This window comes from Aptenodytes forsteri, unplaced genomic scaffold (assembly GCF_000699145.1).
Source record: "Aptenodytes forsteri isolate BGI_AS27 unplaced genomic scaffold, ASM69914v1 Scaffold174, whole genome shotgun sequence".
NCBI lineage: Eukaryota > Metazoa > Chordata > Aves > Sphenisciformes > Spheniscidae > Aptenodytes > Aptenodytes forsteri.
The window spans coordinates 1,064,558-1,089,190 of NW_008794603.1; the positions used below are offsets into that span (position 1 = coordinate 1,064,558).

General features: G+C 44.9%; 1 protein-coding gene across 1 annotated transcript in view; it reads left to right on the forward strand.

Annotated features, from left to right (window-relative positions):
- Positions 1–24,633, forward strand: part of FMNL2 (formin like 2) — a 77,185-nt gene that overhangs the window by 23,332 nt on the left and 29,220 nt on the right. The window contains exons 7-9 of the mRNA XM_009273176.2: positions 7,713–7,821; positions 9,050–9,126; positions 11,938–12,031. Coding sequence (XP_009271451.2) covers positions 7,713–7,821; positions 9,050–9,126; positions 11,938–12,031 — 280 coding nt within the window. The remainder of the gene's footprint in view (positions 1–7,712; positions 7,822–9,049; positions 9,127–11,937; positions 12,032–24,633) is intronic.

Sequence of the window (24,633 nt, forward strand, 5' to 3'; positions counted from 1 at the left end):
CTCACCCGGCGGTGACGTGGGCACGGAGGCTTTCTGTCTGTTCGTTTGCGTGGCTGAGGCTATCCATTTCTAATTGTGACTTTAACTGGCTTCCCGTAGCTCTTTTTAGTAGTGCTAAACCCTGCCAATTCACTGCTCACTGGGTTTCCTTGGCAACTGAAGATTTTTTTTTTTTTAAGAGGAGGCACAGGGAATTGGGAAGCAAACACCAAAATGAGGGCAGAAGGATAAAAATGGGGATGAACCTTTGGGGATTTTATTGCTGCTTTTTTTGGGGGAAAGAGCATTACTTTCACATGAAAGTCATACTCTCCTGTCAGATAAGTATTAATGCAGACTTTGTAATGTCCCAGTCCATTAGAAATTCCCTTTCTTCGGAGTCAAATACTTCAATTTTTATGTGGTTTGAACTGAGAAACTTCATTTCTTTCTTCAGAATCTGTGGACTCCATAATGACAGCGCGATCCAGGCAAACGTATCTTAATCCATAAATGGGCTTTGAATGCATTCAATAATTGGACTCAAATTTGGTGCTGCGTCTTAGGCTGCAATGCATTGGACTTCGCCATTAACACTGCCACTGCTCAGGGTGACAGCTGACTTCGTCGTCATAATTTTTGTCAGATACTTGCTAATCTAACAGAGCATATTTTTGAGCAGTCAGTTGCTGGTCTCGTGATTCTTCTGGTTTTTCTTCCTGAAGACCACAATTTTTGCAGACCTCGGACAGGCATTAGTCAGGCAGCAGTGTCTCTGGCAAGCAAGGGTAGCTCCAGTGCAGTGGGCACCCCTTTTCATGTAGCCTGCTTGGTGGTGTTATGGGGGTGTTTGTAGGTAAATGCCCTGGTCGAACTGGGGGAGAATCCCCTATGGTACCCGTCTGTGTTTGCGTACAGAGGTGAAGAAACACGCTGTTCCCTTGCTGGAAGTTACGTGGGATGCGCACAGCGTTGCAGGGCTGAGTACCACCTGTGTGTGCATTTACATCTGTAGTCACACACTGGCTGCGTAGCCTGGGAGGAGGGAGGGAGACCAAAGCCGGCTGTTTCGATTTCTTTTCTCGCCTTTTTTAAGCAGCAAATATCTCCTCAGCTTTATGGATTAATAGTTTTCCCGGATTCTTTTGGATGAAGACAAAACCAGCAGGCTCAAAGTCATTTATTTTCTTTACGTTTGTAGCACAAACCAGCTTTGTCGCTCTTGTCTGAAGTGGCAGGAAGGAGACATTTTCGGGCAGCACAGCTACCTGCTCTGGCTCACCCAGGGCAGATATTTATGCCCTTGCACGAGCGGAGGAGCTGATTGCACCTCACTGGTTTTAGTGCTTGTGGGGGCCACCACTGAGCACAGGCTCGTGGTCTTTCCCTCTCCAGGCCTCATCCCCTGCAGAGGGGTGCAAGTTCAGGGTCCCCACGTCCAGCAGACCCAGCTTGTAACTTGCTCTAAGAGGAGATCAGAGAAATCCAAACTTAGTAGGAAGTGCCAAGACCTTCCTCTTCCAAACTCTTTTTCTGCTGTCAGAAGGATGTTCATAGTACAAACACCACCACCTCCAAACCAACAACAACAAAATCGCAGAAATGCGATCCAAAAACCACCAAATCCCAATGAAAACCAGGAGTCCCAGCCCACACAGAGCTGGGCGAGCTGCCACGGGGGTGGTGAGGTCCACCCTGGGTTGTCCTCTGCTCTCCTTGCTCCTACTGTGAGGGAGCCAGTGTAGACAGATGAGGGCATGATATTCTTTAGCAGGTAATAAGATAAAAATGATAGGAGAAACCAGCTGTAACTTGTATTGGTTATTGACGCGGTGCATTAGAAGTCTACAGCATTGGACTGGGCCCACGTCCTCATTTTAAGCATGAAAGTCCTTCCATTGAAGTTGGTGGAGATGGCAGGAGTTTGTGTTGAGATTTATGCTCACTTACCATCGTGGAAAGGGCTTTTATTTGCTTTTGAGTATCCCAGTTTGTTGCGTAGGTGTTTTAATTATCCGTCTGTGGGTCTTCAGTGTTAGTGTGAGCTGTTTTGCACCAGAAGATGCCCTTGCATGTTGTGTTTTCTAGGTCTCAGTTGTACAAAGTGCTGGGTGAGTCCAGGACACACTGGACATTTTCAAGTGGTCCTGGCTGATCATGTTAACAAAGTAACGTGGACGTGGAGGCAGGAATAGTTTTTCAAAATAAATTTCTTCAGGCTGGCTGGGCTGAGTGGTCCTTCTCACCTTTCTCTAGGAGGCTGGTGGGTAAAAGCGCAGCCTGGTCTCCAGAGGCATCATGGCAGTGCCTTTACAAGCACCTAATTAACTAAACTGCTAACAAATTGAATAAAAATGATGAATGAGTTATTCTTGAACAGAAATGTACTTCTGTTAGATCTGGGCGAGGAAAAGAACCTTGAACTGTGCTGTGTATTTCAGCACAGATTTAGCCTTGGTTTTAATGGTTGTTGGTTTTCCCACGTGGGTGCAGTGTCCCGGCTGTGGAAATGCCAGATCCTGCCTACTTCCCCATAGCCTGCAGCAGCAAACGCACGAAGCTGTGGAGTAGCTCCCTCCCCACGTGTGACATCCCGTACCCACTGCCGATGGCTGGCAGGAGGAGAGCATTACACGCTGCAGGAGCTTGCACATGGTCAGGTTTTCTGTTTCTGCTTTTTTCAGAAGTAAGGTTTTATAGTTCTTCTTTAAAGGAGGGGCAGAGGAAATAAAAGAGGAACCATCTGAATTTAATTACCAGGATAAATATACTCTTGGTGACATAATCTTTGACCTGCAGCAGACAGGAAATCAAAACCAACGATTCATCCAGATGCTCGGATCAGCCTAATGTTTAGTAACAAGAAATGAAATAAAAGCAGAAGATGATCATCCACCCTGGCGTGGCTCATGTCACGTAAAGGGAGGTGTTAGAGCTACCGCCAGTCTGCCCTGCCTTTAGGAAAGAAACAAATAGGGATCGTTGCAATTGTCACTAATACACAGAAAGCATCTTGAGCCTTAGTTGCAGTGTGCAGAGTTGTCGTAAAAGAGTTTCTGTACAAAAAATCCTCATTAATTCTTGGCATTCATGTCTGTGTGAAGACATTTGCATCTGTTGAAGGGAAGCAATCTAAATCTAGGGCAGAATCCCATCTGTGCTAGAGATATTTTCTCTGCACTGCAGCTCTCAATTGCTTATTCTGTACCCGTTTCTCAGCCTAATCGTAAACTAACACGGGTGGAATCTCTGTGAGCCGGAGGGTGTGGGCTCTGAATATCGCTGATGAGATCACTGAATAACACACCACTGGCTAGGGATGTGCGGGATGGTGGGGAAGGCAGGAGGGCTGCTGCGGAGAGAGCACGGAGCAAGGTGTGCAGCCTGGGGCTGGAGCTGTGTACCTGCCCTGGCGCAGAGTCCCCAGAGGTGAGGGTCATCTTGGGTTTTGGGAAGAGAACACAACAGCTACTTCTGACTTTGCCTACTTGGCTGGTCATGAGAATCCTCCAAGTGAACACCTCCAGGCTTCAAAACAGCAGTTTTCCCAGCTGCGGGCAGGTAGTACGGGATGTCTGCAGCCCTTGTTGGGTTTCTGTGGGTCTCTTCCACCTCTTCAGAAGAGGCGAATGTTGTCTTCACCTCAAACCTTCCTTTTGGTGCCTGCATTGCTCTGCAGAGCGGGGGTTTGATTAGGTGCCTGGAAAGCCATGTGGGTAGTGAGAGGTGTAGAGGAGAGCATCTCTCAGCCCGGGACGACTCCGTCCAGGTGGCTGGATCCCAGGCTGAGTTCCTAGGGAGATCGGACCCAGCATGCTCCAGGGTTCTGCTGCATTGCAGAGTATCTTCGCTCCCCAATTCTGTTTCTTCTCGTTCCCCAAGCAGCTGGAAATGCCAAATTCTGGCTTTATGGTCATCTTTTATTAGTTTAAGGAGTCTTGCTCCCATTTGTTACAGCTGACAAAACTCTGTGAGATGTTTAAAGGCGTTCTGAAATTTAAGGAGTTGATACCCCAGGCACCAAGGAAGATTTTTTTCTTCTGTTAGTGGCATGATAAAGATCTAATTGCTCCGCTTATTTAAAATTTAAAGGAAAATAATGTATGCAGCCTTTAGTAGTTTAAAACTGAGATAAGTCATTGTAGGGACTAGAAATGACTTTTAAATCTTTTTATTGCAGTGTTTTTCATATTTAGTGAAATGAATGTATGGAAATACGCTGGTGTGGTGTGGTTACACGTTCTCCAGCCAACACTGGCAGCGCTTCCACACTTCCCAGTTCAGACTCAATGTAGGGCTCCCAGGTAAAGGTTGCACTGCTCTTCTTTTTGTCTCAGGAAGGGAGGTTTGGAAGACGAACGAGTCCCCTAGCGCTGGGTCTGTGTGTGGGCAGTCAGCCCCGTCCGTGGGGACGCGGGCAGGACGGCAGGACAGCCCCGGCTGGAGCTCCCTGGCCAGCCCCGTTCCCACCAGGAGCAGCAGGACAAAGTGTCCTGGAGCCCAGGTGTGAGGTGCAGTGCAGCACCCCATCCAAAGTGCTCGTGGTGGCTTGGGGCCAGCCGGGACAGCCCTGCGGCGTGGGGAGCAGCCTAATCCTGTCCTGGTCCTCCAAGGCACAAGGCACAGCCTGCGCCCCTCCTTGGGTCTGCTCCCTGAAACCCAGCTCCCGTGCTTTAACCGCTTGCTCTGGCTCAGGCAAAACTAGGTCAAGTTTCCTGCAAACCTGAAATCCGTCTGGAGTGCCCTGAGCTGATTTATGCATGCATATATATGGGAAAAAAAGGCAGTTTGACTGAATTCTGCTTTGAATTTTGGGGTTTCTTTCATCTCGGCACTCCTGGAAAATGAAAGCAAAGGGAAGTAATTGCTGATGCCCGAGAGTCTCCGGCTCTCTGTGGGCAGGGTGGTTTTGCACTGCGCTCCGGAGCTCGCTGTGCATTCTGCTCTCGTCCTGTGCTGGAGCTGCAGAGCCGGGAAGGCTCCCGCAGCTGCACAGGCGGACACAGCAAGGGTGCTGCTGAGCTGTGGTGGCTGCCCGGCACACAGTACGCCCAGACCCTCGTACCAGCTAGCTCATTCATTTTGTTCTGTACATTTAAAGTGAGAAAATTTGTAAGGATGTTCTTTGTGTTGGAGAGTGAGCTAGTGAGTCAGAATAAAACAAGTCTGTTATTATTTGTTCATGCATTTATTATTAATCTTTACTATTATTATTATCATTAATAATGTTATTCATTGATTTTAAAAGCTACACCTCTTTTTTGAACAAAATGAGTAGCATGGATTAGACAAGTAACTTGCACAGTAGCATTGGCAATGAACAGGGCAACCCCCCAAATGCGCTCAAAATATGCAGAGGAAGTCAGAGGAAAAGAGTGAGGTGTGATAACACCAAAGCCGTATCTAAAACCCTCTCTGATGTTGCCCAGGAGCAGACGCTTGGTGCGGGAGATGCTTAGAGCACTTGCTTAGTATGAGCAAGGCAGATACCCAGTGATGTTTCTCCTGGTACATGCTCCTGCTTCCAGCAGTCTGTAGATTTAAGCATCCTGATCTAAGGATTGCATCTCCTGTTTAATAGTTCTTGATGGATTTTTTCCTCTGTGAATTGGTGTAAGTGCTTTTGTAGCCTGTGCCAGGCTCTGGGCTCTGCAGCAGTCTTGCTGAAGAGCTCCCACTCTCTGGAGCACTGTGTGGAGGAGTGCCTCAAAAATTACCAGGTTTGCTTTGATCCTGTCACCTGATAATTACATGTGATGCCACATAGTTCCCGTGTTACGAGAAATAATGACAGATCGTTCCCCATTGACTCCCTCCGTGACTCTCATACTTTCCTGGAGTGTTGGGATAGTTCTCGGATGGAAAAGCCTGGGTCTGTGTGTCCCCTGGAAGCTCTCCCGTTCTCCAGCTCACCTTCTCACCCTGCCTCGGCCTGTGTTTGCAGTTGTGCTTTGAGTCATTGCTGGGTGACAGCACTGATTCGTTTAACTCCTGGTTAGGGACTGGAGCAAGAGCTAAGGGCGCTGTAAACCAGAAGCTTTCCCCACCGCAGTTGTTTTCCCAAATCAAAGAGAAGAAAAGCCTTCCCGTGTGTGTTCTCCAGGCTGCAAAGGTGGCATTGGCAAGTGTGAGGCCAGCTGCAGTTGTCTGAAGAAGCCTTGTTTTTACTTGTATATACTCCACCAGTCAAGCTTCACCTATGAATTTCTCTTTCTTCCCCCAGTGGAGTTGCTCTTTGCCTAACAAATGTCAGAATTTGCACGTCACTGCACGTGCATCACATTATTTTTCTTTCTGTCTTCCTATCAGCAGATTTTTATACTTTCTTCCTCCATTTTCAGGCCCGAGTGTGATAGCTGCAAATGCAAAAGGATTGCTGTGCCTGCCTAGAGGTTTCATCAGCCTCTGAGCCGGCAAGCCGATGCCCTTCTGGTCTCTGCTCTCACCTGCATAGGTGTAAATCAGGAGCAAATCTCTGGATGCTGCAGCCCTGTGAACAATTGAGAACCTGCTTGGACCTTCTCTCTGGGCTGTTTTTACAGTGTAAATTGGGGGAGCAGGATAAATAATGTGTTTTTCCAACCCCAAACACCACCCTTCACCTTTGCTGTCAGCATCACCCCCAGTGTCGCTGGCTGGGGCTGCTCGGGCAGCATGCACAGCTTTGCGGAGAATCTCCGTGTCCCTGGCACAGCTGGGGGGGCCCCGCAGACCCCCCGCAGTTTGGATGGGGCTTGGCCTGCAGTGTGCTGGTCCTTGGGCAGCGCGGCATCACCATGGACACCATCGGCCAGTTGCAGCAGTTGGTGGATCACTGTCAAAAGAGTTTCTTGACCATAATCATAATCTTCTCGTTGCTTGTTCAGTTTCACAGATGTAAGAACATACATGTATTTCATATGGCAGCCCATCTCCTTGTCTCCAATTTCCTGTGCTAGCTCGTGAAGCATGTTTTTTCTTCAAGAAAATAAGCAGTATCTCAGGAAGAGCTGAAATGTGGTTTTCATTTACTATGCTATAGAAATGACAGATTTAGAGATTTCCCTTTGTGTTTATTCTGTGTACTCATTTAATTGAATTCAAGGTTGATTTACCAGTTAGGGGTTACAATTAAAATAATTAATGCCTCTGTTCTGAGGAAAGTTCGTAAGGGCTGTATTTTCCTCAAATAATTTGGAGGGCTTTCAGAAAGCTCAGCTGCAGAATAGAAGAGAGGCACCATTCTTCAATGAAATGCAGCGGGAATTAATACGTTTGCTGATGCCTACGAATGTTTAGTTCCATTAAAAGTCTGTGCTGTCGCTCGTGCAGAGTAGAGTGCATGGAAAACAATCCGGCATACCTCTGGTTATGGGTGGATCATTCTTTCCCCGTTGCATGCCACAAGAGATGGAGGTACCTGGCTTCGGATGAGTTGTGCTGTGGCTGGCGGCATCGGCTGCGCCGGGTGGAAGGGCTGAGACCGGCAGTTCGTGGTCTGTGCTGGCCCTGGGCTGGGCAGCGGTGGCCAGCAGGCAGTCGTGGAGCCGTGCATCTGGAGCTTCGTAGGCTGCCAGTGTAAACAGCCTGTGGCCTTTTTTCTGCTTTATTTGCATGTGTATTGTCCGATGGTCGTCTGCTCTGCAGAACTGAAAGATGTCTGCATTTTCACCCAGCAGAGGAGTATTTCCATTCCTTTATTCTTACCGCCTAAAACTAGTCTTGTGATTGATGAGCGCTGTTTTTGTTTGCAGGTATAACACCTTGCCAAGCCGAAGAACACTAAAAAATTCCAGATTAGTGAGTAAAAAAGATGATGTTCATGTCTGCATCATGTGTTTACGGGCCATAATGAATTACCAGGTATTGCCCTTTTTGTTCTTTTGGACCACATACTTGTTTTGTTGTTGGGAGGGGGGAGGAAAAGGTTAGTGGTGAATTGTTAAGGTAAAACTGATGCAAAGGTTTAAATTCTTGCTCATTCTTAGGCAGTGTAGCTGGGAAGCAATATAACACAGTCCTTGTGTACCCATGCAGATGATTTAGTACAGATGTGAAGACACATAGATAAGAGCATGTGCGTATCGGGCCAGTTCCCGTTTGCAGGGATGGGCTCAGTTTGCACTAACTGATTAGACATGCAGCTACACAACTGAAGTTATAGTTTCTCTCAGAATTTAGTACTAACACTTAGGAAATATGAGAATTTTTCAGAAGAGCTATACACTGATGGAAAACCCAAGCTTTCACCCTTCTTACATGTTTATCGCAAGGCAATTGCAATAACTGCAAGTCAAAGAATAAACTAGACCAAAGCTAATCTTATTTTCATGAGTTTCTTTTCTCTTCAGTGGAGTGCTGTGATCATATGGCATGCCCAGGTAGCTTCAGAGACTTGGGATTTTTTGCTAAAACAGTAACAGCTAGAAGTTACGTGCTTCAAAGAAGGGCTGTGGTGAACACCTTTATTGCAAGTTGTGTGGTCGTGCGAGGTATTTCTAACACGGCTGCGTGTGTGAACTCTGCCCTTGGGGACACCAGCCCCCTGGGATTTACAGGGTTTCTTACCTCTGATGGGCAAGATGCAAACAACAATCTTGTGCTAATAACCAATACAGTATTTTCCAAAGCAGTTCTTTTTTCATTTTTGGAGAGCAAAGCCAGCAGTATTTGTGCAATAACTGCATGATGCAGTCGCTCTGTGGCAGCATGCATGCTGGAAAAGAAGTGATTTTGGCAGCTGAATTGCAAATTCCTCTTTGGAGAGTAAATGATGCGCTTGAGTGTCAGAAATAAAAAGAGAAGGGAGGGGAAGGGATGAGCAGAGGGGTTGGCAGTGGTGCAGGAGCAGCTCTTGGGCCCCTTTTTGTTGGCTGACATGGCAAAACCGAGTACTTTTGACACTGTTAGTGGCAGAGAAGTTGTTAGGCACAGTGGTAGATGGAAATGTGCTGGCTGACCTGGTAAACTCAGCTTACAGCATTGTGAAAGACTGCTGCCAGGTCTGGTCAGAGATACGTAATTTGTTGGATTTTAAAGACAATAATTCTAGTCTCAAAACTGAAACAATATTTTCCCCTTCTCTTTTCAGTATGGATTCAATATGGTCATGTCGCATCCACATGCCGTTAATGAAATTGCACTAAGTTTGAACAACAAGAATCCCAGGTAGGCTGCACTTGCTTTTAGAGAGTGTAAGAAGTAGGTAAGTAAAGAGTACATGGAAAGGGTTTTTCAGGGGTATGTTCATGCACAAACCTATAGCAAAAATCAGACTTCATTCTGAATCAGATTAAATCTGTATTATGGTGCAAATAGATGAGCAATTGCCATCTAGTTCCATTGGTTTCAGGAGCTACTGACTCTTCAGCTGAAAATTTGCTGCTTAAGCACTCCAGCTCTATTGCAGTGCAAAGAAGACCCTGCTGATAATGAGCAGCTTAGCATGGGATTTTCCTGAAGGAAAGGAAAAGCTTCTTACCTAGATTTTGTCTGAGGGGTCCTTAGGTTTGCATTTCTTTGACAGAGGGTCTCATTCTTGTTCTGTATCGGGTTGCTGTTCAGCCGCAGCAATAACGCTGTAATTGCACAGTGGAACTGATGGCTGCGAGGCTGTCCCTCCCTCCTCTCCCCGCACACACGTGTGACCCCGGCAGCCGCTTCCAGCAAAGCCTGGAGCTGCGAACCTCTTGCATGTCTAACGAAACCAAACCTGACATACTGATGTTTGCAAGAAAAGGTAAAACTGGGGGATGAGACAAAACTAAACAGCACTATATGTGTATATATATAGCTTTTGCTTAGGCTGTCCGCTTGCCTTACAGTGCACTGCTTGAAATCTTGTCCTGATGGAAGTAGGTACTTCCTTCCTTTCTTTTATTTAGCCCTTAGTCAGCAAGCCTGGGCACAGCATACATGGGAAGGGTAGAGGAAGTTTGTTTTTATCATTTTTGGTGTCCTGTGCCTGGAAATCAGGTGATCAAGAGAGAGCCTAAGTTTTCATTTTTGAAAGAAGTGAGTTATTTAGATTTCTGTTTATTAAAAAAAAAAAGCTTTCAAACATGGCTAAAATAATCTGAAGACAAAACTTAATGTTAGTGCTGTTCAAAACCTAATTTCTTTTTGTTTTAGCTCCATCATGATTTTTGAAAAAACCGGAGGTTTGAGTGCTTAGGGTTGTCTGATATGTGCAAAAACGGAAACAGCAGCTCTGAGAGATGCTGCAGAGCTGATCCCATCCCCAGACCGTGCACACTGCGGAGCTAAGTGCCGCAGGAGTGGGCGGGCCAGGTGGAGCATGGATGTAGGGACTCCGTCTCCTCTGGCTGTGCCCAAGCGGATGGCACAGACACAGCCGTCACTGTCCTCTCCCCGTCCCCACCCCAGATGCGTGGGCAGCCGGCGGGTGAGCGCTCCAGGCAGCATCGGAGACCTGGGCATCCCCCTGGGCCCTCCGCTCACAGAGATCGCTCTCCCTTCTCCCCGCACACACGGTTCATAGCCCGCCCTTGGAGGGGATATTACTGAAGATCTGTAGTAAGAACCCCTTGATCCTGTCTGAAAGAGCTTGGATTTTCTTCTTGTGGCAGGAAAAAAAATCGATGAGTAAGAATTGAAAATGATACATTTAAAATTTCCTAGGAAAGTGAACATTTTATCTGGTTTCCAAAGATAACCTTGACACTTTGAAAGCCAAAAGGTATTTCTTTTTCTGTAACATCTGGTTTGAGTCATGGCTTTAGCATGAGACTAATTTCATATGTGTCTGCATGATTTTAATATCTGCTCAGAGCTCATCTGACCATAAAGTCTGGTTGGTGCTTTTGCCTTATGTGAACCCTATAAGAAAGTACTGGGGATTATTTATACTGGAGTCACACTGAGTCTATTGCATGCTTTTCTTTCAGTAATCTGTTGTCTTCTCTCATTAATATGCCTGTGTTAGAACTGCTGTCAATCAGTTGCCCAGATTTCTGATTCAAGAGGGGAAAGACGTGCTAAGGCATCCTATATTTACTTTGGCGAACCACGTCTTTTTTTTTTTTTTTTAATTTTTTTTTTTTTTTAATTTTTTTTTTTTTTTTTAATTTTTTTTTTTTTTTAATTTTTTTTTTTTTTAATTTTTTTTTTTTTTTAATTTTTTTTTTTTTTTAATTTTTTTTTTTTTTAATTTTTTTTTTTTTTTAATTTTTTTTTTTTTTAATTTTTTTTTTTTTTAATTTTTTTTTTTTTTAATTTTTTTTTTTTTTTTTTTTAATTTTTTTTTTTTTTTTTAATTTTTTTTTTTTTTTAATTTTTTTTTTTTTTTAATTTTTTTTTTTTTTAATTTTTTTTTTTTTTTAATTTTTTTTTTTTTTAATTTTTTTTTTTTTTAATTTTTTTTTTTTTTTAATTTTTTTTTTTTTTTTAATTTTTTTTTTTTTTTGTCTATGAATAATACAAATTATCATAGAAAATAATTCAGATTTGTATCAGGAAAAATACAGATTTGAATTATAAGCACATTCACTAAAAACTGGGCTCAGAGGAAATGGGCTGCGTTGTGGCGAAGACAGCTGACTAATGGCTGATGTGCGGTGATCCTGGCTTGTGTAAAAGTGCCTCCTCTCCGGGTTTGTGCAGGTGAACTCTCCGGGAGTACAAGCTGTTGAAGGCTGACGTGATCTGCCTTTACCAGAGTTATGCAACTGCCTTTGGTTTGCTTGAATTTCCACAAGTCTAGTTTGTGATTTAAATTTTTGCATGTTTTGAGAAGCATTAAAATGGGGGAAAAGTGCATGATCCCGGGAGAGTCAAAATGCCCTGGATCAGATGATGCTCAGCATTATGCCTCTTGCAGGTTTACCGGTTTCAAGAGATTAAAAACACGGGATGCAAACTGCGTCTCCCAGTGTCTCCGCATCCCTTTTGCAAACGGGTAGAGAGAAGGTGGTTCATCACATGGTGGTCATTGACTGTTGCGGTTTCTTTTCTTTGCAGGACAAAGGCCCTTGTCTTGGAACTTTTGGCAGCTGTTTGCCTTGTCAGAGGAGGGCATGAAATAATTTTATCTGCGTTTGATAACTTCAAGGAGGTACGTTACTCTGCTCTATTAGAATTTGATGCACATGTCGATAGTTCTCTTACATGGCGTTGGCTAGAGTGTTCTTATTCAGCTAAATTTCCTAGATTTCCATAAACTGCAGATATTCCATAAGTCACTTTGAGCTGCAAAGAATCAGACAGTGGTGTTGATGCCATCATTTTGTACACTTTTGCGTAAGAGTCATAATCCCAACAAGATGAATCCAGACTGTGAATTGCTCCCTTTACTTTTTAGTCAGTCAAGATGCGTCCCTGAAGTGGAAAACCAATGGAGATCTTGAGAGCTTTACTCCAGTTCTTCTGTCTCTAAACGCTTTTGTATGTTCTTAGATGAAACAACCAGGAACGGGTATTAGATCTCCCATTTTCAGAGCCATTTACACAAGCCCTTGAAATGCAAAACTCCTCATTTTACTATCAGTAGGAATTTTATTTGTGAAGAAATTACAAAATCAAGTCTCTGTGATGGAACACTGACTGCTGAAATTAATACAGGTATTCCGATAGGCTCAAGTGGAGCAAACCAGTGTCGTTCACAGGTGTGTACGTTCAAGCATATCACATGTTTGCACACAGTGGTTAATGGGATTTGAGAACATTGTATGAAGGTTCAGAAGCACTAGTGTGAGAATCAAGTCCTAGAAAGCTGGTGTTCTAGTTTGTTTTGAATATTGGATATATGTGTGGATTTATTATCAAAGAAAAAATGAATCTAGACTTACCAGCTCAAAAATTGTTAGACTTGATGAGTCCCAACTGGACTGTGTATGAACATGTAGCATGTTTTTCCTTAATGCCGCTGTTGCTATAAGTGGGTTAATGCAGATGATCAACAAGCCAAGTTGTTATTTTTTTTACTTTTTGTGTTTGGGGAATTATTTCTGGTGGGGAGATACGAATCTCTAATTTACATCCACTGTAAATACTTGCATGTCGTAGAGCTGCACCGTAACTGTATTTCTGAGGTGCTCGTCATCATACAGAGCCAGAGCAAAAGGTTTGAAGTAATCTCCAGTGTGGGCCTGTTGTAGAAACCTCAGCTTTGCAAGACCAGACCTGTCCTAAATGTGAGCTGTGTTGTGTATGTAGAGCTACCTGAGGACAGAGGTAATGGAATGGCACGGCTGCTGGCGAGGCTTCCCCGGCTGTGAGGTGGAAGTCGAGTTGGAAGTATTGTGCGACCATGGAGAAAGCCTTGCTTCTGGGTTACACCAGCGGAAGGGATGGTCAGAATATGGAAATAAGACATTCTGCTTCCAGCTGGGGAAAGGTCTGCAGTCCTTTAATGCAGGCACAGAACTGGAACTGGAAATTGTAGTTTGGTTCTTTCATTTATTCACCTGTAGCCTTGGGCAAGCTGCTGGTATCTTTGTCTTCATTTGCACCTTTGTGAAATGAAGGAGTCACGGAAGCCAATGCAGATGAGATTGTTATTAAGAACAATTGGGTAATATGAAAGAAGTGCTTTAAATAGGAAAAACACTGTAAACATGCAAAGTACAATGTTATTATTCCAGGCTTAAATTCTTCTGGCTTATTACTACTCTATTATGGAAGAAATATGACTCATTAGGGAGGACGGTGTGAGGGGTTACAGATAAGTCAGGCAAATGACTACAGCTGAAATAGCACTGGTCAGGACGGTCTGTCAGGGTCATTGAACAGGCCCTTTGCATGTCACGGGGAAGGATGTGTAAAGTCCCATTTGCTCTCTTACCTTCCTGACATCTTTAGTCGAGGTTTTGCTCCTTCATTTTCTTCCAAGTGCTCCATCATCTGTCTTTTCTCCTGCTGACATTCAAAAATTCCTGTGTAACGCATTCAGTTTGTTTGCCATTATTTATTTATTCCATTCCTGTTTGTGTTTGATCAAAGTCATTTGCTATAGTGGAACTGTTGGATGTTGCAGGTGAAGCGGGTGTGCAAGGAGGGGGTTTTACCTTTCTCCATTCTGCGTTTGGCTGTTCTTCTCTTTATCCAATTATACTGCTTATTTCTTGCTCTGTGCTGTTGTTTTCCAGTTTCCTCCTGGGCAAGTTTTCAGTAATGGTTTCAAGTCTTCGTGTTTAGAACTCATTCAACTGGTATATTAAAAATCTCTGAGTTGCTGACATGTAAAGTATCCAGGGTTAGATTTCTAGCAGTATACTTCCAATTTAAATTACTGTAAGCTCAGTAATATTTGTGTGGCTTCTGTAACTATGCGTTGCAGGGCTGCCACAGCTTCTCTGTGGTTCTTTCATTAGACACTCTGTGCATATTTAGGACAGATTAGACTTGTTGAACTAGATCTCTGCCACTCTATCTCCTTGCCATAAAATAACTTCAGAAGAAACCTGAACTCCTGCCTAACAGTCACCCTGTAATAAAGTCAGTAGGGAAAACAGGATGTTTTGGACCAAATTCTGCTCTCTTTTACATCAGGGTGAACATCAAATATTTCATTAGGCTTTGAGCTTTGCTCTGATGTAAATGAGAACAGAATTTGGTTCTCAGGGTCTGACTGAGCTGGAAGACTGCAGTTGATCTGAATCTTGTCAAGAATTCTTTTTGAAAATGACTTTTCATTTGAAAACGATTTTACAGGCCTGACTGAGCCGGAAGACCGCAGTTGATCTGAATCTTTTTGAAAATGACTTTTCATTTGAAAACGATTTTACAGGCCAATCTTTTTCTGGCTGGGGTCAGGATATTCAAATGGAGAATGGTTTGTCTCTTGAACTGTCTCTTGAAAATTATTCTTGTCCAGTTATTTCACCTGAAATCATTGATTCTTGTGCACGGGTTGTTTCTCTTCGCAGGGGACTCAGCTCTGTGTGTTACAGGCACAGCCCAGTGCTCGCTTTTCAGTACAGGGTTAAGATCATGTTGAACAGGTCGCTTCTGAACACAGAAACATGAGGACATTTCAAAGCTACCAAGAAGTTTACAACAAACCAGGAGCTTGAGATGGAATTGAATAAAGCAGAACTGAACAGGAAAAGAAAATCCAGAACTGTTGTTACTGATTGGGGAATGGAGACCAGGAGAGGGAAGGAGTAGTTTGGGGTGGGTGGAAGGAAAGGCAGGTGTTTTATGCAAAGTTCATTAGAGTTGAGGAGACCAGGGTTCACGCAGTCGTGCTGGTGGTAGGAAGCACGAGCCCCCTGTTTCAGTCCGGTGCGTGGCAGAGCTGTTGAATACTTTTTTTTTTTTAAAATTTTACCAAAAGGCAGGAAACGGTTACAATGAAATCCTCATCCGTATTGTATGGAATGAATCAATAATTTTAAGGGAGATATCAGTGTTAGTTTCTCATCCATCTTTGTATTTCTCCTTTGCATTCCCTGTAATGTTGAAGGAGTTTGCATGTTGAGTACAAGCAGGGGACGGTTTAGGTCAGTCTCTCGTGGTGCACTTGTGTGCTTTCTGCAGCCTGCTCTACGTTTTGGGAACTATCCGGCATTGACAGAACGGCAACTTCCAGCTCTCCGAGAGAGAAATGCCCCAAATGTTCACGCAAATTCTGGGTTCGGTCATTCCTTCCAGGTCAGTGCACACGTTAGGAGAATCATCCCCAGTTTCCAGCCTAAATTCAGCTCATCCGTTTTCAGGTCTTGCTCTGGGCTAAACAGGAAAGAAAGTGCAAATAAAACTGCAAAGACCCTGTCCCTGCTTGTTCCTGGGCAAGGTGGATTTTTAAACCACCCCGTGTTTCTCTTTTTGAAGATGTTATTTTCATGACTCTCATCGCTTTTGAAGTCCAGATGCTGCTTAGCCTCTACGTAAAGAAAAGCCTCAGCAGCCCGGCTAAGTTCATACTTGCAGGATGGTCAGATCCTAGTTATGAGGAGCTCCACTAGCCGGGAAGGCCCGCAGATGTTTTGGTTTTCCTGCAGCTGCTCTCGGTGTCATCAGGCCTCAAACAGCTTCTGAAAGGTCCCGGAGCAGGAGTGTGAGGAGGTTGTGGTGGCGCTGGAGGCTGCCGCTCAGCAAGCGGCTCCGGGTGTGCTCCGGCCACCTGCCCTCTGCAGCTGGAACACCTCCTTTTTCTGAGTGATGCTTGACTGAATTCTGCTGTATTTATGGGGAATAGTTTAGAGTTACTGTGCCACAGGTAACCCACCAGAATGGCTGGGGCGTTTGCCTATTCCCTTATCTTTTTGATACTTTCTGGCCTGTTGCCGGTTCTGTTTGCAGCCACCTCTTATTCCCAGCACCTTGCACTGAAGGCAAATGCTGCTTGACTGGGATATCGCAGCCTTGGCTGGGTGAGCTCTTCGGCACGGCCGCGACCCCTGCCTTTACCCGCTTGCCAGTGGGCTTCCTTAGCAGTGTTCCTGGCTCTTTGTGCTTGTTTCCATGGATTTGTGAGAACTGGCTACGTGGTTTTATCCGAGTTGCCTGGGATTTGTGTTGCAGGACGAGCAACCGCACTTCAGCAGAATGCCAGGGGAAGAAAAGGAGAGCGGAGTTAGCCACAAGACAGCTTTGGGGGAGCTCCGAGGGTCACAGACCAGATGCTAAAAGCTTGTGCCCCATTTAACTTGAAGCAGGCTGAGTGCACTGTTGGAAAACAAGATATATTTTCCTAATGCTTATTCAGAGTAGTTAATTCATTTTAATAGTGTGATTGCATGTGTGGGTATACAGAGACTTAAGCTGCCGTCTTTTACTGCCAACAATAGAACTTTTGTTTTACTATTTCATTGCTTACTGCCCTTACTGTTTCCTGGAAATGCTCTTTCGAATTGGCAAAGGCGCGTTGTGCTGGAGCTTAGGCACATCGGTGTCCTGGTGAGTCTGCCCGTGGCCATCAGAAATGGTGAGAGCCAGCACGGTGCAAGTGTGTGGCTTCTCACACACTTCTGCTCACTTCACATAGACGTGGCGTGGAGACGGTGCTGCTTAAACCACAGCATAGCCACGCAGTGGTAACTCACTCAGGACCCAAGACGAGCATCGTTCCAAAGCTGCCCTTGCTCTCTGTCATTTTACTGACATCTTGCCATAATGAAAATGCTTTCGTTCATTGCTGCTTTGTCAAGGAAGGATGTTTTCATGTTGATGAGATTCTACAGATTGAGAAGATCTTTTAATCATCCCTGCCATTGACTGGATACTTCTAGTATACTTGTATGCCGAGAGCGAATTGCGTAGGAAATGTTTTGCTGCAGTTGATGCTGGTTGGAAGATGAAAAAGGTTTTACAGAGCTGAGAAAAAGAATATGAGGATAACCAAACCTGCTTTTCTCGTGTCAAGATTTCTATGGTGAGATAAAGGTGTCTTCGGCAGATTGAAAACCCAAGCACTTTCCATCCGAGAGGGCAGCTGTAATTTGAGTCAACTGAACCCTGCCAGGTCTTGGTTCGGGAGGCGTGAAACAGTGTGTGGGAAAATTCAGCTTTCCACGTGGTTGGCATTTTGAATTGGGGGAAAATAAATTTTAAATGTAGCAAAATATTGAAGGGGGAAATTTCAGGGAAAAAACCACTGATCTCTGCAGATGTGTGTGACCTGACTTCCCTTCATCAGTGAGATAACGAAGGGCTGATCACTGGCTGTCCCTATCTGCAGGGCAGGTGAGGAATCCCCGTAGGCTGGACCGCAGCGGCGTGGTGCCTGCCCGTGCAATCACACGTGTCAGGCTCTGGCTCGCACCTTGGCAAAGCAATCCCTTGGGTACAAGAGCAGTTTTAAACTCAGGGTGCCTTTTTCTCTCTCTTTTCTGATCTCAGTGCCGAAACCCCACGCTGCTTTGTGTTCCTCTTGGAAGCGCAGCTCGTAAAGGAGTTTCTGCTCTCCCGGCTGACCTGTGTTATGTTCTGCTGAAGACCAGTGTACCGTTTAACTAGGGCCAGCTCTTTCTTGGAGCCCTCTCCCAGGGAGCCTGAAGCGAGCATGGATGGAGAACCTGATTATCAGGTGCTGCCCTGATAGAGACCATGGCTCGGACTCCTCAGGGGCCAGCTCTGAGCTGTGCTATGGGTTAGGTCTGCTTCATGGTAAAGTTTCTTATGGTTGTGTGTTCCTAGTAAAAACTACGTAATGCTTTGCCCATTATATATCCATATTTATATACATGCATATATGTGTGTATATATATATACACATACACCTTTGACTCTTGGGTTAGTTGTAAGGAACTTTTGCTTACAGTCAGAGCCAGAGTCTCTCAGCCCGTTTCTCTTTAGTTGTAGAAAACATCACTGACAGAGCCTGGAGGCAAAGGTTTTAATGCACCATGTATCCCCAGAAATACCTGAATTAGTCTAATTGCATGCAGGGCTCGGGCAGCATCGCGGGGCATCCCTGGGAAGCAGGCAGCGAGACCTCCCGTGGTACCACCACCCAAAATAAACTCCTTCCCCAGCTCAAAGACTGCACATTTGGTCGCAGGCTATCATGGCATTACCAAACCTAAATGAGGATTCCTCAGAGCTAAGGCACAGAAATAATGTGGACAGGCGAATTGTGAGCAAGGTTATGAAATCTGGTGAGAACACCCAGAAATAGAATTAACAGAAAAGTTCTAGTTCAACAGAATTAGAGCTTATTGAGGCTATGAGTGCAGAAAGCTGTTTTCCAACTCACGGCCTTGCTTCAAAATTAAAATTTTTTGTGGCATTTCTAGTTAGCTGTTTTATTTACATGGTTTACATGTTTTTCATTTACTGAAAGCTTAGTAGCCAGTAAACAAATAGCTTCAGTAAGTTTACAGATATGTTGAAAAAAATCACAACCCAACAGCGCTAATGTGATTGCATGATGAAAACAGTTACAAAGAAATTGTGGAGTTTTTTGCAACTATTAATTTCCTCAGCTGTAGTGAAGATCTGAAAATGACAGTTTTTGAATATACTTCACAGCACTCTGAACTAACATTTTAAGGAGCACAATCTTAGATCCTTATGCAGCTTTTTGTTAATCTCCATTTTAAACATGGGAGAATTTACTTCAATAACAACCAAATATTTCTGGGAAAAGACCAGAGGACTCTACCACTCTTTTGGTTTTTTTCTTTTTAATAAGCACAATAGTAGTTTTAAAATGGATCCAAACCGAGGAGGCAAAAGAATTGACTGGGATCCGTAGTGAGACAGAAAGCCAGCCAGAAATAATCCTGGCTCTCTGCAGGGAACACTTCCTGACTTTGGCTCTAATCCAGCAAAGCAGTTAAATTGATTATTATACAAGCATATACCATAATAATTCTATTCAGTAGGGTGAGTGCATGCTTGTATGCTTCTCCGTACAGGAAACAATTTTAGTATTTAAAAATAAAACCAGAATTGAGGTGCTTTTCCTAAGATGAACCATACCTTTCAAGAAACCACCTTGTTTTGCTCCAAAAAATGCCAAAAAATAAATGGGAATTCAGATAATCCAGAAAACTTTTGGGAAGCTCGTTGTCTGGTGGTTATTCCAGCATCTGAACTTCCCCACGTGCTTGGGAGAGAAGAGCTGGCCTAACTCGTTGGAGACCAGGGGATGAGAGAGGAGCGGGGTCCGGCACGCTGGCGCTCCCTCTTGTTTTAACATCAATTTAATTGACTTATGTGTTTGCTGCTCTGAAGTATCTGACAGGTGAGAAGAATTGCAATCCCCTCACGCATCGCCTGGTTATGACTATTAATGCCGAGCTTACAGAGGCCGGGTCCATCTGAATTGCTGGGCAGCGAGCTGAAAGGCGGGGGCATGGCAAATGGACCTCATTGTTTACCTCCGTCAGTTTTCACTCCAGCGAAGTGAGACAATATTGTTCAGTCCCCAGTTTTCACAATGCTTAATTCAGAGTCAGATTTCTCTATTTGAATAATGGATGGCGGTGCTGAAAACAGCAGTTCTGAATTATTCTTACGGGCCATTATAATAACTCGGTGCTAGAAGAAACTGTTTGCAAGTGCTGGAAAATGTAAATACATTTGTTGTCTTTTGCACTGCAGCAGTATTTTGAGAGTGCCTTAACCCTGCTGGTAGAGGAGTAAAAGGTATTTTAACCTAGTAAGTATTAAATAACTGTTTATTTAACCAGTAACTTAGGGAAAACTGATTTTTTTGTTCTTCAGCAAACTGCAAAAATGTCAGCACGATCAGTCCAAACAAAGTGTTTCTGTGGAGTGCTGCTTGCCGGTGGTGGGATCTGCTGATCACAGTGGGCTGTTGTGGGGGAGAGAAAGCCAGCATTGTGCACTGGATAAAGGAGCACAGACAGGACAAAAGGTTCACAGAGGGTCCCATGAATTTTTGGGTTGCATATACATCAGGCTATTTATAACACCATATCCAGTATCGGCTGCGTTCATGTACACACTGCATATTTGCTGTGAAATTGTGCTACCACTTCTCGCTCTTACAGAACTCGAAAAGTTATTGAAGGAGGGGAGCAGCTTAAAACAACCTTTGGGCAAAACCTGGTAGATGGTCATTTTAACATTTGCACTGACAGAAAATGTCCTGTATTGCAAAGCCTTTGCTAAGGTTTAGGTATTGTACATGTGGTCCTTCAGAGAATTGTTTTCCGTGCCTTGAGGTCACCGTTAGGTGCCTTTGCCGTGCCAGACCATATTCACCTCGAGTGTAAGTGCAGCCAAAATGATTTCATTTTCTGTATGGAGTTTGGGACCACCGGGCGTTACCTGCTTCCTGGCACAGGGGCATTTTGTGAGTTGGTGAGCTTACTAATGTCTTTTCTGCGAACGTATGTTGCTAGCTCAGAGCTGTCATTCTGTCTCCCCCCTCTTTGCTGACAGACTGACACTCGCATCAAGGCGGTTGCAGTAGGCAGTTTCTGTGTCTGGATGGGGCGCTGCATCTCAGGCTTAGGAGCATCAGTCCTCCAGATGTGGAGGAGATAGCAGTCTGGCAGCTGTGTCTCACAGTGTGCGTTCTGTGCCGCCAACAAGCTGCAGCTCCGAAGCCTGAAATACTGCCTGTGTTCGCTGCCTTCTCCATATGGAGCATGCTATATTTGCTTGTGGTGAGGATTAGTTACCAGCTCCATTCTCCAACAAAATGAGGTGGTGCTTCATGTCGTTAGATAACTGTCTGAGGTAGGAAGACGATGGACGTGCTTCGATGAGCCTGGATTTTCACTTTCTGCCTGACATTGCACATGAAAACATCTTCAGTTTTTCCAAAATACCCTTGGTGTCTTTTGCTGTCTGCCCGGGATGCCTTTCTGGAGCATCATGTAGTAATCCGGCCACGTGAGCAGGAGCAACGCGAGGGTTGTTGTAGTTGAACTTTGCTCTTGGGTGGTCTGGATGTGAACTGTATGACCTGAGAGCATTGCCAGGTGGATATGGATATAATCGTCACTAAATTTTTCATAACAGATCCTTTTGCTTCCTCATAGGATTGTATTGTACCTTTGTAATAGATCCGTGACGGGTTTACTTCATTAGCACCCAAAGCCTTTCCAGAGAAAGGACCCTTCGTGGGTGGTTTTCCATAAAGCCACATTGTTCTTCTAGAATGACGTGGGCTTAATGCAACCTAAAAAGTCTTTTTTTCACAGCCTAAGTAGAGACAGAGGTTTTTTATAGCTGTGGTAACCCGTTTAATCTTGCTTCTTACACAGAATAATGCTAATAAAAGAAAGATCAGCCTTTCTTAGTCCCAGCCATACTTTCAAATGACAGACCTTGGAAATTTATTCAAATATAAATGGCAACATATGGTTTTATGTGGTGGGATTTGATTTCAGCATTCGTCTTGGATTTTGGCCAATCTTCAGGCTGTAGGCTTCATCTATAGTTTCACTCTCTTTAATCTTCTAGGATAAATTATATCATTTCATGAAAGTCAGCTTGCTGTCTCTTGAAACGCACATGTTCCCAGCACTGACTCATCTGATGATAGCGTGAAATATCTGCGAGCAGCCACCGAAAGCCGCAGGTTGTTGTTGCTTTTCCTCTTGCTATCAGCTGCTGTACCCCAGCCAGCCAGGGCTGCTTGTGTCCCAGGATCGGCAATTCTCTGCCGGGGCTGTATCACTTTGGGTTGTTCCTTATTTAATTAGTCAGCCATAAATGGCTTGTAGTTGTTTATGTCAGCTTTTCTCATCCATGTGGAACGGTTTACATTAGATTTCCCAGAAACCAGTCCTTCTGGCTTTTGTTGTTGAGTGATCGTATGTGCCATTGTTATGTTTGTTTCCACAATACATGATTTTGTTTAAATTGGCTCTGTTTTTTCTGAAGTGGGTACAAGAGGGATGCAATTGTTTAGAGCTCAAAGTTGAGAAGAACCTACTTTTTTTCTTTTGTTATGTTGACTCTTAACTGTTTTGTGGGGAGCGCTGGAAGAATTTGCAGTTGGTTGAACTGATACACCATCCCATTTACTGTAGTAGGAAAAAAATGGCTTGGGATAATAATGTAGGGATGAGTGCATCTAAGCAGCCTGTGGTGCAAGTCAAGAAGAGGGTTCCTTGGGTTTGCTTTGGGCAGGAGCTGGATCAGGCCCAGCGTATGCCTCCAAAATCAAATTATATCGGCGGGCAGCTGCTGCCTTTGATCCTTACAGTGGCAGTAGGTTCCTGAAACTCGGCCAGATTCTGGTTTTCTCTTTGGCTCTTCGTGACGGAGGCCGGCCTCTTCACAGCGTTTCGTCTCTTTTCCTCCTGAAGGGCGTGTTGCTCCTGCCTGCAAGTGTGTGCATCCCGGCAGGGCCGTACGCCACAGCAGAGCTGTATGCCTGCAGGCTGCACCCTGCCAGGAGTGCTTTCGGTGGGCCCTTGGTAAGAGAGTGCCCGGTAGGGCGTTCATGGTGAGTGCCCGGAATAGGTCACATTGCTGCATGTTCAATGAACTTGACCTTCTTCACGATGAAACGATTCCTGGTCCTGCACGTGGAGAGCGGGGGAGCCGGATGGGATGCCGGCGGGCGCTGGTGCTGTCATCTGGTGCGGAGGTGCTCTGGTCCCCGCCGGAGTGTGCTCATCCCACCTCTCGCTTTTAAATGCGTGCTTGTGAAACCAGGACAGTCATGCCAAAATGCTCACAATGATCTCCCTGTTTTCCCAAGGGTGCTCCTGGCCATTTTGGATTTGAGTTTGGCCATTTGGTGGCTTTGCAGAGCCTAAGGCTCTTCACCAGTGACGCCATCTCTCGAGCCACCCGCTGCAAAGCAAATGCACTGGGAGGCTGGGGCAGGGGCTCGCTCGCTTGCCCTCAGTTTTCCTTGGAGCTGCTCTAACCATCAGCAATGTGTATGCGGTGTTTGGGCTTTGATCTCCCAGCAAGGCGATTCCTGATGCTGTAGGGAGGCTTTATGAGGATTATTCCTGAAGAAAAGCCCGAGATTAGACTGAAGATTTACAACCTGAAGCTGAATGGCAGTGGCTCTCCAAACTCACCCGTCCTTTCCATGTCCCAGGGGACCCCATCTCTGCTAAGCAAAGAGACAGGTCATGCCCCTTGCACAACTGCAGGCCAGGCAACACCAAGGAGACTTGCTCCATCCAAGAGTGGGTCTGTCTCGGCTCTGTTTTACTCTATCTTAGACCTTAATGTGTGTTTTGTGGGCCTAGTGGAGCAGCCCATGTAAAAGTGTTTAATGCTTCAAAACCACTTTCATGGCATACGCTGTAGAGAGCGCCAAGTCCTTTGGGTTTAAGATCTTGATAATTTGCTTGACCAACTAGTGTAATATGTTTTTCATGAGGGTGCATGCTTTGTTGTTTAAGCGTGTTTATTCTACCTTGTGAGTCTTTAAGGTTCAGCTGGAAACATCTAAATGCAACTTCAGTAAGTGTCTGTGCACGACTTCAGTGCCCTGCCTACCAGAGGCTGTGCGAGTGGGGGCTGCTGAGCCTGCACGGAGCCCATTACTTGCAACTTGTGGGATTGTGGCCATGAGTATTGATGGTAATGTTATCAAATAGTTCATGGTAACCAGTATCCCTGTCCTCTCACAGAGATCCAGTGGCAGAATTCCCACTGACGTCAGGTACTGACCACAATATCTGAATAATAACCCCAGTTGTGGCTGTTTTGCTTGGGAATGACAGAAGATGTATCATGTACACCACAAGTATGTTTTATTCAGTCATAACAGACAGCAGAAAGCATGGCGAGAGGTCACCCAGCAGGCCACTACTTGCAGTGCTTTGCAGATCTCATGATCAGCTCAGTTTAGGTCTCACTAAACTCTGTGTGACTTCAGTGAGGTCTGCTCAGTGCCTTAATCTTTGTGCAGGTACATGCTGTAAGATAGACACAGTTAGAAAGAGGAAGCTGATAGGGGAGTAGTGATAATAATGCGTGCTGTGTAAAGAATTTGCTCTTTGGGATTATCTAGAAACCCGAATCGGGGATTTGGTCTCCTTGTGGGAGACACAAACATAGAAATACATACAAAGAACCGGTCCCTGCCCCAGGGAGGTTAGTTTCTAAAGAAGAAGTAGCCAGTGCTCTGGCTACCACATGGTAACCAATCCTTAATTACTGTTCGTTGGCTAATTTCACATAACTGCTGTGCCATGAGCTGGCTCTTAAGGGAAACAGCAGCTGATGTCTCAGGGGTGTGTGCCGCTCAGAAGCTGGTGGACCCTAACCGGACAGCCCAGGTTGGAGGTCCCACTGCTGTCCCCACTGCTCCTGATC